The 15,751-nt window shown below is 36.5% G+C and overlaps 1 protein-coding gene across 1 annotated transcript in view; it reads left to right on the forward strand.

Annotated features, from left to right (window-relative positions):
• Positions 1-11,757, forward strand: part of LOC124155882 (retinol-binding protein pinta-like) — a 28,563-nt gene extending 16,806 nt beyond the window's left edge. The window contains exons 2-7 of the mRNA XM_046530050.1: positions 7,721-7,868; positions 8,679-8,838; positions 8,948-9,206; positions 10,764-10,874; positions 11,332-11,437; positions 11,541-11,757. Of these exons, the coding sequence (XP_046386006.1) occupies positions 7,727-7,868; positions 8,679-8,838; positions 8,948-9,206; positions 10,764-10,874; positions 11,332-11,437; positions 11,541-11,692 (930 nt within the window). The 5' untranslated portion in view covers positions 7,721-7,726 and the 3' untranslated portion in view covers positions 11,693-11,757. The remainder of the gene's footprint in view (positions 1-7,720; positions 7,869-8,678; positions 8,839-8,947; positions 9,207-10,763; positions 10,875-11,331; positions 11,438-11,540) is intronic.
• Positions 11,758-15,751: the final 3,994 nt, after the last annotated feature.

A 15,751-nucleotide genomic window follows, 5' to 3' on the forward strand; every position in this document is an offset into this window, starting at 1 on the left:
AAGGTTAGCCCCTAGCCCCGCACCTGCTAGGGCCGGCCCTGGTTAGAACTGATAAAATATGTGGCTCAGGTATAGTTGTTGTTCTGATAATCATGGCAAAACTGCATTGCTTTTCGATAACTATTCAAGATTGTTAGAAGTGATGGATGATTTGGAAAAGCACAATTAAAGTTCTTATGACACTGCTTCAAAACAATTACAACTGTAATTTCTGTATGTATTTTATGTTACGTTTATTTCGGTTTCCGTTATTTAATGAGATTTCGGAATTCATGAAATATTGATTTTTCCATATGTACTACCTTATAAATTTACCATACTGGATGATTTGTTTATAAGTAAAAATTTACAATTGAAAAAAATTCATTTGAATTACTCAATTGAAATTTGTCAAGTTTCAAATTGAAGAATATTCAACTGAAACGTGCCACTTTTAAATTGAACGGTTCAATTGAATATTTTTAAAACGAATATTCCAATGCGTGGTGCAACGAAGGCATAATTTTTTTTAATGTAAAAACTTTAAGTTGATGGAATTTTGAAATAAAATAAGTAAAACGTTTATTTGAAATTAATAACATCAAAAATCCATTGTATCGGAGTCTTTCAGGAGAAGCTGCTTATTCCGCTTCGTCAAGCGAGCTTTCTCGGCTATTGCTGGACGCATCATCAGGCGATGACAGACATCTAGTACCTTAATTGCTTGATGATTATCAACCTGCAATGGTCGCGAAAGCTCGCTAATTGAAAATGCGGAATACGCAACTGCTCCCGAAAGCTTACGATCCTAATGATTCTCGCTGAGAGACACAAGCAAAGCACAATTTAAGTTTTTATGACACTGCTTCAAAAAAAATTCAACTGTTATTTCTGTTTATATTTTATGTTACGTTTATTTCGGTTTCAGTTATTTATTTAGATTTCGGAATTCATGACATTTTGATTTTTCCATATATCCTACCTTAGAAATCATATTGGAAGCTCTCTCAGCGAGAATCATTAGGATCGTAAGCTTTCGGGAGCAGTTGCGTATTCCGCATTGTCAATTAGCGAGGTTTCGCGGCCATTTCAAGTTATCAAAAATCTATTCCTATTTCAGAGCAATGGCGGAAGAAGCTACAGTGAATGGTTCCTTGAGCAGTAAAACGTGAAGGCAGATGAATCCAAGCGTCAAGATAAAACATGTTCCTACGATGATATTTTTGGAGTTGACGGCCTTCCGAAAATTGACAATCGATTAGAGTAATCACACTCCTCTTAATATTATCAAAAATAGTACTTTAAATGCCTTTGTACCGTTACTTCCTCCGCATAACTTCTGATGAGTTGCATAGGGGATAGGGGGGTAATAGCGTACACAATTATGGTGCACGGTATTGCCCCGCCGTACGGTATTACCCCGGTCTCCCCTTTTCACTTCCGATTAGGTATTTATGTTGTCATCACAGACAACAATAGCATATGTCGATTCCTGCACATTATGATATCATATAATTTTCACCATATTTTTCACCTTGTAAACCATAAATACCTAAAAAACATTAATGTATTAATTTTATACAGCTATAGACTCTACCAACTCTACCTACCAAAAGAAGAATAATTGAATTATCACCATAATCAGGCTATATTAATTGTTGGATATTGGGAATACCATGAGAAATTAATGATTATCTCACTGTATTGCGTTAAGAATAAAATTTTGTTTCTAAAATAAAAGTGCTGGATTATTTAATCGAGCCACCTTATCAACTTTTAGATAATATCAGTGCAAGATATCATACGATTTGAGGCTTATCTTATCTAAAACCACTTCACATGAATCTGCTCTCAGTGTAGAATTTGGGAAAGGAAGAGAAAACATCATCTACACAAGACCAACAGGTGAGTGCACTTGAGCAAATTTATGGAATATACCGGATAAGGTGGTATGAACTACTGACAATGACCGTATTATTCCAGTCCGAGTATTGCAGTCCGAATTGTGCGCACAGCGCCATAGGCGGAGAGCAAAGCTCGAACCTTGTTGTGTTGAACCAGCTTGTTGAGATTTGACGTCTCGGTAGTTTAACTGGCTAAAGCACTCGATCGGAAATCGGGGAATACAGGCTCGAATCCCGGTTAAGGCGAATGTTTTTTTTTCTCCGTGGATTTTTCACACATTTTGTGCATTGCGGGTGACTCCGTAAAGTTATCACCGCGGCTAGTCCCGGTATACTCAAATTACTGGATTCCTGAATACCTGAAGACGATTGGCGAGTTGTGAATCGTGACATTGGTAAGAGATATGAAGTAACTTACCCGTAGTGAAACCCGAGAAATGTTCACGGGCATCGCTTGCAGGGTAAAAACCAGACGCTACGTTATTGGCGCCCATCGTTAAAATCAGAAAAAATACCAAGTTTCTTGCCACTATTACTTCATTGTCAAAGTAGCCCAAATCCCTAACTAAATGTCCATTTCACATATATGTTACACGCGACCTTTACAGTAAAGTCCGTTTTACACGGTGCGCGTACTTTCCCAATCTGACGTGTGTTCGAAGGCGCAGTCAAAATTTGTGTCGCGGAAAGCGGTGAATTGCTAGAAAACATGCGAGAATGCGTGCCTGTGAGAATTGGCAAAATAGTCCCTGTTCTAATTTCTTTCATGCATTCGCGCAATTCCACGCCATTTCATAAATTAATGCAGTCCTAACCTGCGCAATTCCGTGCTACGTGTAAAACGGCCTCAAGACATCTTCCCCAAAAATTCATCCAATCCATTTAAAAGGACAGTGGTTGTCTCCAACGTCATCTAATTTGAGGGATATTGTAAATTCGGCATTCCAAGGCCCACTTTTTTCGCGTCAGCCATAGGTGACGACAAACGCTCGGCGATGAATTCAATCTTCATTCCGCCCGCCTTGTTTTTATGTGGCTGATTGCGTGATCATCATTTCCAAACTATGCAAAGTGAAATGCAACACACTCGCATGGATTGCATATAAGAGAGTTACCTCGGAATCGAGGAGTCTATTTCGCCTCCAGTCTTCACAAGGAGCAACAAGTAATGACGAGGATGTCATTGGTTACCACGCGCGGTCCACAGCCGAGGGTATGCTGCATAGCGATGGTATGACAATGGCGGTGAGTGACGATACTAATCACGGGCCGTAGCGGTGTCATTTCAAACACAGATGGGGAGTAATTGTGTACCGTTAACGATTACTTTTGGAACGTATTTTTCCTAGTTGCATCGTCGCATCGAAATTGTCGGTGGCTACTTCTTATTATGAGCTTGTTATTTTGTGACTGTAACCGCAACCCCCATTACCTGTGCTACATTAAAATCACTCTCACATTTAGCAAAGAGGCTCTCATCTGCGCCATCAGCTGTTCGAAGTATGTGTTCGTCACCATCGACGATGGAATGACACCACTGATTCAGAATGTAATTTTAGGTAAAATGGTAGTAATTATTTGTTGATATTAAATTAAAGGGGACAAATAGAAAACTTCAGAGAGAATGCACAGTATTATAAAAAGTAACTAAAATGAACTTTCAACTACAAGGATATAAATTAATGGAACTTAGATAGGACTGGTGGGGGCCAAAATATTTTTACGTTTGAGCTTCATGTATCCCATTAGACCACACAAGAAATTGTCAGGATATTTTCTCGAGCGAGAGCGAGATTTTTCTCCAAGGGACCCAATAAAAAATACCCCTTCGAAATTGTATCCCATGGAAGGTATGCATTAGCGGGTAGTCCTTTACGCTGATGTTAAAATCTAGTAACTAAAAAAATCTCCGCTTGATCGCCAAACACATATTCTTGCGTGCCTCTAATATTTTTTCCTCCAATCCCGTCTCACTTCCTCGTTTTCGCCAGCTATTACAGCAAGCAGTGTATTGTCAGGGTGACTAAAAATCCATTCCCTTGAATAACCAGATGAGTATGACTGTTTTCAGCTCTTCCGACAGAGTTCTCAACCAGATGATGAGTCTCCACAAATTAATTAATAAGTTCAATAAATTATTAAATTTTCAGATATTTTATATCCTCCCCTCAATGGCATATTAGCGAGAGCCAGGGGTCCACCTAGAGGTCTAAAATTTTTCATGCCTTATTTTTTATCAGCCCCGCAACTTTTTTCATTGGGCCAGATGGATTTGAAAAAAAAATCGATTTTTCCGATCCACCCTAAAGTTTGCAGTCTATTGACGGCAAATTCCACAAATTGGAAGCCTAAAAGCCTTTCTATATAAACATAATCAGAATTTCAGATGAATCGGTACCTACTGTTTCAAATTTATTTATGACAGTAACGTAATACTTACAAGAAAAACATGGTTAAAGCTGAAAAGTGACTTCCAACTTTTGTATTTATCGACGAGATTCCTTATAATCATTTACCAAAACCGATATGACGGAAAAGTTTATATTGGCATTGGTTATTGAGAGATTTCCTCATAATCATATGATTATGAGGAAATCTCTCAATGACCAATCCTATTTCCACTTAACAATGCGAACCACTGCGGTAATTATTAATTATGTGTCATTTTTTATGCTCCAATAATTGAAGAGGTTATTATGAGGAAATATGCTTGCAGTAATTTTTTGGTTGTCATGCTTCAGATTTTTTCAAAATGTGATGTGCAAAAAATCTGAGTTGATGGAAGTGAATGAAAGCCATTTTCGAAATCAGCCATGGGCATCAATGACAGAGAATCATTAACGATAAAAAGAACGAATCCTTCGTATTCTCGTTTAATGAATTACGGTCTTAGTGCACTAAGTCCTGGGTTGTTTGTGAATTCTCTCAAATGCAACTTCAACTGTGTTTTGCCCTTTCCATCATAATTTATTAATTACAAATTATCAATACTTTGAGGAAGTCCTATGACCAAAATAGGCCCATCCTATTCACGAAAGCGCGAGGGAAGCGTTCATAAACGAGTAAAGAAACCGGGGAGATTTCGGAGAGCGTTTGGTTCACTCCAACAGGAGTGTTTGGGGAGCGTCGCGCGAGCGCCCTGGGAGCGTTTTAACCCGTTAAAGCCAAGCGGTACCATATGGTACCAGCTGATAGTGCAATATTAAACGCACCTTTTTTTATTTTTTGTACTTTGTTAGGGATTTTGAGAGTTTTAAACAGATAAGCATATTTATAATTACGTTTTTCAGAAAAGTTTGCCTTTATAAGCAAGATTTGACATTTTTGAGTAATTTTGGATGGAAATGAATCTTTCTTTGTGCGAAAAATTGAAAATATTTAACATTTTTGGAATTTAAAATGTGAAATTCCAAATTTTTATTTAATTTCGATCTGACCCGATTGTATTAACCCTTAACCGGCTACCGCCCAGATAGCACAAAGTAAGTGAGTTAACCGTTTCTTATGGTTTTCTTACGGAAAAAATTGATAAGCAGCTTATCGTAAGCTAAGGGACTTATATAAGGCAAGGGTAAGACGTTAGGGACGTTTAGGTAAGGATTGCCGTCAAATATCCTCAGGCAATGTAAGTCACTTCTGTTGGAGCGCCAAAGGCGGCTGAACAGCGTACTAAACATGCTACGCGGCTCATCTTGACATGAATTTAAAGGCTATTGGGGAAATTTAGCGAGTTTTTATAAGGGCTGAACAACTGATAAAAGATTTTCCCGTAAATAGAAAAAAATTAATAACTGCAAGCAACCGGCTAGTGAAGATATAAAGCATAGTACAAGTACTCTATCCATGCGGCGGAAAGAAAAAAAAATAACATCAGGGTTGATGCGAACGTGCGAGCCCCGGAACCGTAGCACTACACGCTGACCACCGCGGTGGGGTCTGAGAGACCGCTGCGTTTATAAAATTATGAACATTTTAAAAATTGCCATTTCAAAATATCTACGATCCTCGTGAGCGTCATAACTTTGTATTATAAGGACATAGCACTCTTAAAAATTAACGTTCCTATTATTTATTTCTGAAAATTCGCAACTGAATTTTAGTAGCGGTCTGTGAGACCTCACGTCAATAGAATTGGAAAAACCAATAAACGTAATGCCGGTGGAAATAATTCAAAAAAGTTGTTAAGAACAATTCCTAGTGATTTTTCAAGAATAACAACAATTAATAATTTATGAGGAAGCATTTTTAGCTGCATAACGTGGATATAATTAAGAACTTAATTAAAAAAGTACGATAATAATAACAACTCAAGTGTTTTTGATATCAGTTTTTATCCTGTTTCAAATAACAATTTTTACTGAAAAAGTTGGTTCGTATTGGGAATGCATAACATTAAAAATAAGTTTTATAATAGTTTAGAAGTCAAAGAAACATTTAACTAAGCAATAAAAATGACTTTGCAACGTTTTATGATTTTTTGTTTTATTGCAGTCTCCAAGACCGCACGTCACTGGTTAAGGGTTAAACTCTCCCAGCATATTCCCGCAACACTTAATAATTCCAGCACACTTCCCCGAACGCTTCCGTTACGACTGGGTGGGTTTATGGCAGGGACGGTAAAGAAACAACATTTCGTTAATGACGCCTGAACCCTAAATTTTGCTGTATAACCGGAAGAAACAGGAAATTTTGCCATTTTGTTTAACAGAAAATTTCCATGGGAACAGGTGAAAACTTCAGAGAGAATGAAACAAATGAACCAAAAATAAATATGCAAGGCCATTTATGCCATATTTTGGCAAGAAATTGTTAGTGAACCTCAGATTCAGTTTCCGCACCCTAACTAAAAAAGCCTATGAAGATGAGCATCAAACGCCTCGGGATTCTTCCAGGCCCGTATTTTGACCTGAGTGTTCATAAGCCGTAACATGATACAAAATATGAAGGTGAAAAAAACAACTTTCGCTCAATAGAAGTAGTTCTGGAGTGAAGGGGAAGGCATGCCGCTGGAGCTTGTATGTGACAGAGAAAGAGAGAGAGAGAAAGAAAGAGAGAGGGGGAGAGAGAGAGGGTGAGGGTGAAAGAGGGAGAGAGAGGGGGTGAGAGAGTAAGAGAGAGAGAGGGAGGGAGTCAGGAGCCTTCCTAGGAGAGCAGTGCAAAGAGGGAAAGAAGCTACAAAAATAATCATGCTTGAAATTGACAAAAATTTTGCTCCCGGATGAAGGGCCTAGCATCAGTGGCGCAGCGAGTTTTGGGGGATAAAATCCCCCCCCAGAGCCTAGAAAAATTTTTAAGTTTAATCCATTTTACTAAATTGGATTGATATTACTAATAGAATAGTGTAAGAATTAATAAAATATCCCTCTTAAAGTCGTAAAACTCACCGTTTTGAACCATTTATCTTATAATTCTGCATTTATTAATCTCGCACCTACCGCTTATCCTGGTGGGTATTCCATACCCCCACACACCCCAGAAAAAAGCATTTAGAATGAAAAATTTACATTCTGGTGTCCTTGCTGCCTAAAAATTAAATTAAAAAACAATACCAATTCAGTGTGGCAAGATGATAGAAAGTTACCAGGTATACAGATAAGGGAGTGTCTATCTCAAGATAGTCTTCACTCCATTTGAATTACCTTACCTTTCTTACATAACTGAGAGATAACAAATCAAAGAGAGATAGATAAATCAGTATGAAGTCCATTACTAAAGTCTACTATGATTTTGTGTGAAAAAACAATCACAGAGTCATGTGTACTACTAAATTAGTATCTTCCACATGAATATGTGCAATGCAAGAAAAAATACTACTAAAAGTGCACAACATTTTGCAGGAAACCATGCCTGACATCAGACCCTTATCTGAAGAACTACAGGAAATAGCAAAGACTCAACTAAATGAAGATCCTAAAAGGATTGAAGATGACTTGAAGTATATAAAAGAATGGCTCTCAAAACAGCCACACATTATGGCTAGAACAGGTGAGCTAAAAATATATATTTTTTATGAATAACATTAATGCATAACATTCAGTGGCAGATACAGAAAAATTTCAAGGGGGGGGGGGGCGCAAAAGATATCTTGAGCTACCTTTACTTTTATCGTAATAAAAAATTAATCAAGCCACGTTGCGAAGTTGAAGAAAGTTTTATTTAAACTCATTACACACGTATATAAGTCAATATCTTACGATACAAAAAAGTTACAACTGTGATTCTACAATGTTTGGCAATGTGAGCGACCCCGCAAAGGTGGGGCATGCGCCCCCTGTGCCCCCCATCTGTATCCGCCTCTGATAACATTTAAATAACATGAACAACTTTGAAGAGCACTATGCCCATACAAAAGATGGAAAAGCTTATGCGAAAAAAAGGTATAATTATAAAAATATGTAATCCACTTAAGGCTACAAGTTATTGTTTTTGGCTTAGAGTTACAAGAGCACTGCGCTTTTAAAAATTAGCCTGGCCATTATGTACTGACTTATGCAATGGTCAATACCTAATCTGTCCTCAGTCTGACATCATCTGACTCTAATTTTCCTGGACGATTCCTATGTTAGATGACACCTAAAATATTTTCCCCAGATCATTTTCCAACCCTGCAACTAAAGCCTGGGCATGTTTGAGATAGGATGAGCAAAAGCCAACAAATAGTGTATATCAACCAAGGTAAAAATTCATAAGACCTCGAGAGTATGGAGGAGAAAGAATAATTGAATTGGAAATGGTTGAATGTGAATCTATAACTATGTATTTTCAATCCAATAAAAATTAAATTTTATTTTCTAGATGACCAGTTCTTGATAGCTTTTCTACGAGGCTGTAAATACAGCTTGGAACGAACAAAGGAAAAACTTGACTACTTTTACACATTCAGGTCAACACTTGGAACATATTTTAATGACAGAAATGTCTTTGCCCCAACAACACAAAAAATTTTAGATTTGGGGTAAGAAAAACTGATACATATCTTTACATGTCATGGTTAACTACCTAATTTTATCTGCCACAGTGAACACATGAAAAATTATTCAAACATTGAAATCATTTTCTACTAGTGTCATGCTACCATTGCCAGAGCCAGATGACCTGGGAAGAAAAGTACTTTTACTAAGGGTAGGCATATATGACCCAGATGAAATAAAAGTGACTGATGTCTTCAAAGTGAACTTCATGCTTATGGATTATATGATCATGAAAGATGACAGATTCATTACTACTGGAGTTGTCACTGTACTTGATTTGAGTGGTGTAACATTGGGACATGCAACACAAATGACTCCAACAGTCGTTAAGCAAGTCATGAAGTGCTCTCAGGTATGTGGCAGCTACGCTAGACTACGCCGTTGGCTATGAGTGCGGTCCAAAGAATGCTACATTCACTACAAGACACTATAGACTGAGGTGCTCCGGAGCACCGGTCCATAGGCGCTAGGTTCGCGATGAGAATTTCTTCTCAGACTGGTCAGGAGTGAAGTCAAAATGGCAGAAATGAACGAGGGCGGGCTAACTGGAATTATAAGATCAAAGAGATGGTTTTAATTGCGAATTGAGGCAAATATGGTCATTGAATATTAATGATTGTGTTCGAATATAATTGGAATGAATTTTATTTTCCAATATCAAGGTTCCACAAAGTAAAGCAAGAAACTTTGGACTGTATTTATCACTCCTACTCCAGCATGCTCTTTCTAAATGAAACTCATTACCCTCGTAAAATAAAAAGTAGGTATTCTACCGTTTACTCACTTGAAACATACTCACTTATTATGGCTAACAACTATTAGAAAACATTAATCCATTCCAATCATTTTTATATCCTACTTTTCCTCTGATTTTAATTTATGGCATGAGTTGATGTGCCAAAATATATTCTTACTATCATTTCTTATAAATGCCCATTTTCATTATTTTTTGTTGCCTTCTAAACATCAAGGCTTCTTCCAGAGACATTTGAGTTCATCTTGGGGGAGATACAAGAATGTCTACGGATAGATAGTGCTTGCTATACATTTATTTAAATCACAGTTAAATTTACATCCTGCCTGTGTATGCCTCCTCTGCTACTTCAGAGTCACCTTTATTGAAAAAAGGCGTCTAGATTCAGCGTCCAACAACTGCAATGTGAGTAATCTCTCCGGTGCCTCAGTGCATTCATTTTGAATTTCCGCCAAAAACTGACTCGCTCCTTCCCAGACCCAAGTTTTCACAGAAGCATCTACAGCGAGGCGGGAAATGGGTGTATGACGTTTGCCATGACGTCACAGCTTAACCTAGTAGCGCTCGCTAGCGAATAACGGACTGTTTCAAAGCTACTTGGAGGCGCTCCGGAGCATTGGTAGCATTCATTGGACCGCACCCTACAACAGCATTTTGGTTTCCTATTTGAAAAAATTTTATTCATTAACTTATTCAAAATAAAATATTAATTTTTTCATACCTTTTTAAAATGTTTTTTACATTTTTTACACCATGGATAGGGCCCAAATAATTAATTGACCAAAGAGGTAAAATATTTTGTGTTGATTCAATGTCTTGGAGCATAGATTTTTCAAGACTCCATTTCTTAAAACATAGAGGTCTAGAGAAGAAAAAAATCTTAACTTTTATAAAAATCTTTTCATATTTTTGGGTCACATCCTCATCTTGAACGTTAGCTGATTAAATGTTAAATTTGGCCTATAATACACCCAGAATCAAATGGAACTGGAGATACATAAATGCATCTTAAACTTGAGATTAAAACTACAGACCCAATCTCTTAGAATAAAGAATCACTCAAAATAACTAAATATCCTTTATGCAGATTTATTTTAGGTGAAATGAGGAAAACAATTGAGATACTAAATGATTTTTTCATTAATCATCATTTAGGATGGATACCCAATCAGGCCTAAGGCAATCAATTACATCCACACACCACCAGCCTTTGAAACAATATTCAATCTCTTTAAATCTTTCTCGAAAGAGAAACTAAAAAACAGGGTGAGTACATTGTACATTCCTATTTCTTAATACATTTTTCTATGCAATATGAACACCTATTGATCATAAATTTCATTAATTTGTCACAATCACCTATGAGAATGAAGGCAATTCAAGTCAGGAAATTCATACCTCTATCATTGAATGCCAATTTTTAGAACTATTTCAGACATCATAAATATATAATTTGTAGTCCTACAAAATTTTCAATTTTTTTTACTTTTACACAAATCTTTATGTACGTTTTGCAGAAGTTCAACAATAATTTTAAAAAGGAGGTATACTTTCTTTAAAATGGTAGTAACAAGGGATTTTTTTATCTCCTCCACAAAAAAATGAAAAAAGACGTTTTTTGTAGAAGAAATATTAAAAATAAAAGAATTGAGAATATTTCACTGTACACTTTGAAGGCTATTTATTTATTGAAAACCCGTAAAAAAATATAAAATTATCTCAGTTACATGTCCATGGAGAAGATATGGATTCTTTGTACAAAAATGTACCTCAAAGAATACTACCCAAAGAATATGGAGGAGAAGCAGGCACGTTAGAGGAATTATCAAGTAGGTGCTTTTGTGTCCTATAGGAAAGTTGGAGAAAGTATATTCCTCCTGTTTTTAAATTAAAACTTTTACTATCTACAATGTTTGTATTTCTTCACCACAGAATATTGGAAAAAAGAAATGGAAAGTATGAAAGAATGGTTCCAGGAAGACGAAAAATTCAAGTCTAATGAGGCCAAGCGACCAGGGAAGCCTAGGACATATGAAGACTTATTTGGGGTCGAAGGTTCATTTAGACAGTTATCAGTAGACTGATATTTTCACCACCTCTCCACTATATAAATTTCAACTCTGAATCAATAAAACTCTTTTAAAAATTGCATTACATTGAATTATTTCACTTAACATTGACTATTGTGACAGTCAGCACGAATACTTTCACTTCAAAAAATTTATAACAAGATATTCAGCTGAAAAGAAGAACTGTACATCTAAAAAAAAAAGGGTAATCATTTAATTTATATAAGTCTTAAATGAACTTAAACAATGGTTGGACAACTGGAGGCTATTAAAAGTGCATCACATAAATGACAAATGTTGAATATAAATACTGCACACCACTATTTTATAAAAAATATACTACATACCTAACATCATTCATCAGGGTATTTTTTCTATGTACGGATATGAAATGCCTACAGACTTTTACGATCCATTGCATTAGCATGAAACCTTATCCCATGAGTATAATGAGGCATACATTCAACACAGGAGTTACCCCTAGATTTACAAACTGGTTACTATCTGAATAATTTGCAGCAGGTTAGATTGATTGTAAGTCGGAAATGACATTTACAGGAATGAAATCATTAATAATCCAAAACCTAGCCTAAAATTCAGCTGTGCCAGCTCAGGTAGATTCACTCTGTGAAGTACATGTTCTTCTTGTGCACCATCCATTAGTCACAATATTACAAGAACATAAATATGTAACTCATAAATTTAAACAATAATGTAAAAAAAATAGTACTGAGAAAAATGCCACGATGGGAACATGTCACCACAAGTGTGTGCAATTGTTTTGGTATTTTCAAGAGGAAATGTTAGGAATTCTTTAAAACTTTTTTTCAAAGATATTTTTGCTGTAACTTCAGATGGTCCAGAACTAACTGAGCAAAAAATTACATGCATTTATGAAACTTCAAAACATTTCAACGTGGGCAACATATTTGGAATATTGTGAATCGCTAAAAAGAGAATAATGAAATATAAACGCATATTCTCACCTTCTAGTAAAGCCAAGGAAGAAGCAAGAGGTCCACCATCATTCATATCTGCCTTCATACATTTCCAGATGATTGCAGCCATAATCAATCACTAGAAAAGGTAAAATTACCTTATAAGAATTGATCTACTTCACACGGAACTTCACCTGAGTAAATGCTCCAATTTTCATCTACACCTACATGATGACCTGCTGGTCATATTGAGGGTGTTTGGAAGAGGGAAACTATAGGAGGTACCTCTCCTGCCTTGTAAAATTCATACCATCTTAACCATGGTGCCAGAACGTGCCGCAATGCCATTCCGGGACTGGTTAACAAAAGACATAATAGTCAAATAACACTTTTATCAATTTTGTTGCTTCTAAATTTCTATTATTTCTATTTCATTTCTAATGTACATATGTAACCAAAATAAAAAAATAATAATATGTAAATAGTAACTTGCAATAAAAAAACACACAGGAATATTTCACTACTAAAGAAAGTTAAGGAAAATGCGTTCTGGCACCGCTAATTTGCCATGATGTCACTGATCTTAACCCAATCACTTTTAACCATGGCAAATTTAAGGCTGAGACTTTTCACCCAGGAGTGAGGTCTGCCAATGAGCTTGGTCCATTTTAATATGTATAATTTTCACATTTCATTTTCTTAAATTAATTCACAATTTTGAATCCATAAGGAATAGGCTAAGAGGGAAAGCATACATTTCTGTTCCTAGCATTGATATCCATATTTCCCATAAATATTCTCTTTTCCCCAGAATTTGAGGATTTTACCAAAAAGATGATTTTCAGATGTGCCATTCTCCCTTTTCGGAACTATAAAACTACCTCCAAAGAACTTCTCCGTAGCCAATTTAAAAAGTTTTGACTTAACATAAAAAAATATTAAGAAGGGAAAAAGATGAAACGTGATCCACCCTTTTTCATATATCATACATTGAAATGAGAAACATATCAACTGCTATTAAGGGATTGAGATACTTTTCTATGTGAAAAAATTGTGTCACTACATGAGATGACATAATTTTTATTGAGATTTTGAAAAAAATCATGTTTGCACTGATACATTTTTATCAATCCCCATTTTCAATTCCATGCGAAGCAATCTAAATGTTTACTAAAAACAGAAACAAGGAGTTAATTTTTCAAAAATGGTTTTCTTACGAGCTCATGAAAAATACACTTTTCATATCATGTCACAGCACTAGTTCAAAGCAGGAGTAATGAAATTCTCTTACTTATGAAATAAAAATAAAAAACAGAGTAAGTATCATGTTTCTTGCATGCTTTCACCTAGGAACATTACCAGTGGGGGAAGATTAACATACTGTAAATTTAAGATAGTCAGCGCTAAACGCAAAATTAAATTTTTAGGAAGCTCATAAAATTCCTTCCTCTTGATTACAGACACCAAGCAACAATGAGCAGTTGAGTTGGGTATTTTACCCCACTGGTTCCTTGACCTTCTCCTTCAGGACCTAAAATATTCAAGTTGAATACTATCAGCTGACTTAAACCAATCTGTATAATTGATACCAAGGCATACAAAATATTATAATAATTAATTTACTCTAATAGAAAATAACTAAAATTGCACGGTCTTGTACCTTGAGTCTCTCAATCTCCCCAGCATATCTCACCCCTTCCTTGGCTATAAGTTGTTATCCCAGAATTTGTTAGGCAGAGTACATATTCAATTTGACAACTCAGGTAGGGGGCATCCATTAACTGCGTGAGGTTATTTTGGAGATTTTTGTACCCCTTTTCCCCCGCAGTGAGATTTGGCTCGACCCCCTCCCACCAATCTCATGTGAGATGGGATGCCTCATGTAATAGGGTGGTTTCCTATTATTTTTTATTGCCTAAATTGAAAGATTATTACTCCTGGAGTACGTATTTCACGCTTTTAGATTTTTAAATGACGATATCTATTTTTCATGATAAAATGAGGAGAGAAAATTTTCAAGCACACGAAAACGTGACGGCTAAGTTTGAGTGCTGGGAAACCCTGCGTGACGTCATTCTGGTTCCCGCTTCCGCCGTGTGAGGTGACCTTGGGGCGAGGGTATGTGCTTCGCTGCGATGCAGGCTACTAGCTGGTGGCAGAGTACCCTGCTAGCGGGTAGCGCTTGGCTTAAATAAGGATTATTAATACCTTATCAAACGAAAGAAACTTTCCAACGATAGGCAGTTTTAATAGGTGATTATTAAGGCATGTTTCCCTGTGCTCTGTGCCTCATGCATGCATTGGTAATCTCAGACGATGTAAAACTCCTATCCACTCATGTAGAAACTAGGTCCCTGTGACGTCACGAGGAGTGGCATCGCATGGGCGCCAATCTGGCCTTTTTCAAATGCGGTTAAAATTGACCATTGCAATTCGTCTAAACTGGGATTTGTAAAACCAAATAATTTGTTTATTATGAATACACTGATGGTGGGTAACGAATCGCAATCAATGCCTTTCGTTTTCTTTGATGAAGGAAACTACCCTATCAACAGATACCCTCTAGGGTACCATTTTAATGACTTAAAAACGTTTGCCCCCTCCAGAATTGGATCCAAAGCACTGAGGAAGAAAATTAATCAATCAGTGGCGTAACTAGGAACATGCTTCGGGGGGTGGGGGGGAGGGGGAAGGGGTGGGGGGAAATGGGATTGCCCGTGGTGGCGACCCCTCCCTCCCAGGCAATGAGGGGTCTGGGAAAATTTTTGAATAATAATAATAATATTTATTAACTTCATTGGGATAATACATCCATGAGTTTCGTCAAGATAATACAGCATAAAATGCTAACATATAATAAAATACGATACAGACGAGCTATACAAACACACAGCTATCAGTGGGATTGAGTTCATAGGTTAATACACAACACCACTTAAAAACTCATTTAGATTGTAGTAGCTCTTTTCAATTAACATATTTTTCAGTTTGGCTTTGAATTGGATGTATGAGGAAATGGAACGGATGGTGATAGGAATCTTATTGTACACAGTGGCAATGGAGTGGTATGGACCTTTTAAACAGACTCTGTAGGAGTATTGGAGGGTGTGTATGTTGTTTTTGGAGCGTGTGTTGT

The sequence above is a fragment of the Ischnura elegans genome, chromosome 3, assembly GCF_921293095.1.
Source record: "Ischnura elegans chromosome 3, ioIscEleg1.1, whole genome shotgun sequence".
Lineage (NCBI taxonomy): Eukaryota > Metazoa > Arthropoda > Insecta > Odonata > Coenagrionidae > Ischnura > Ischnura elegans.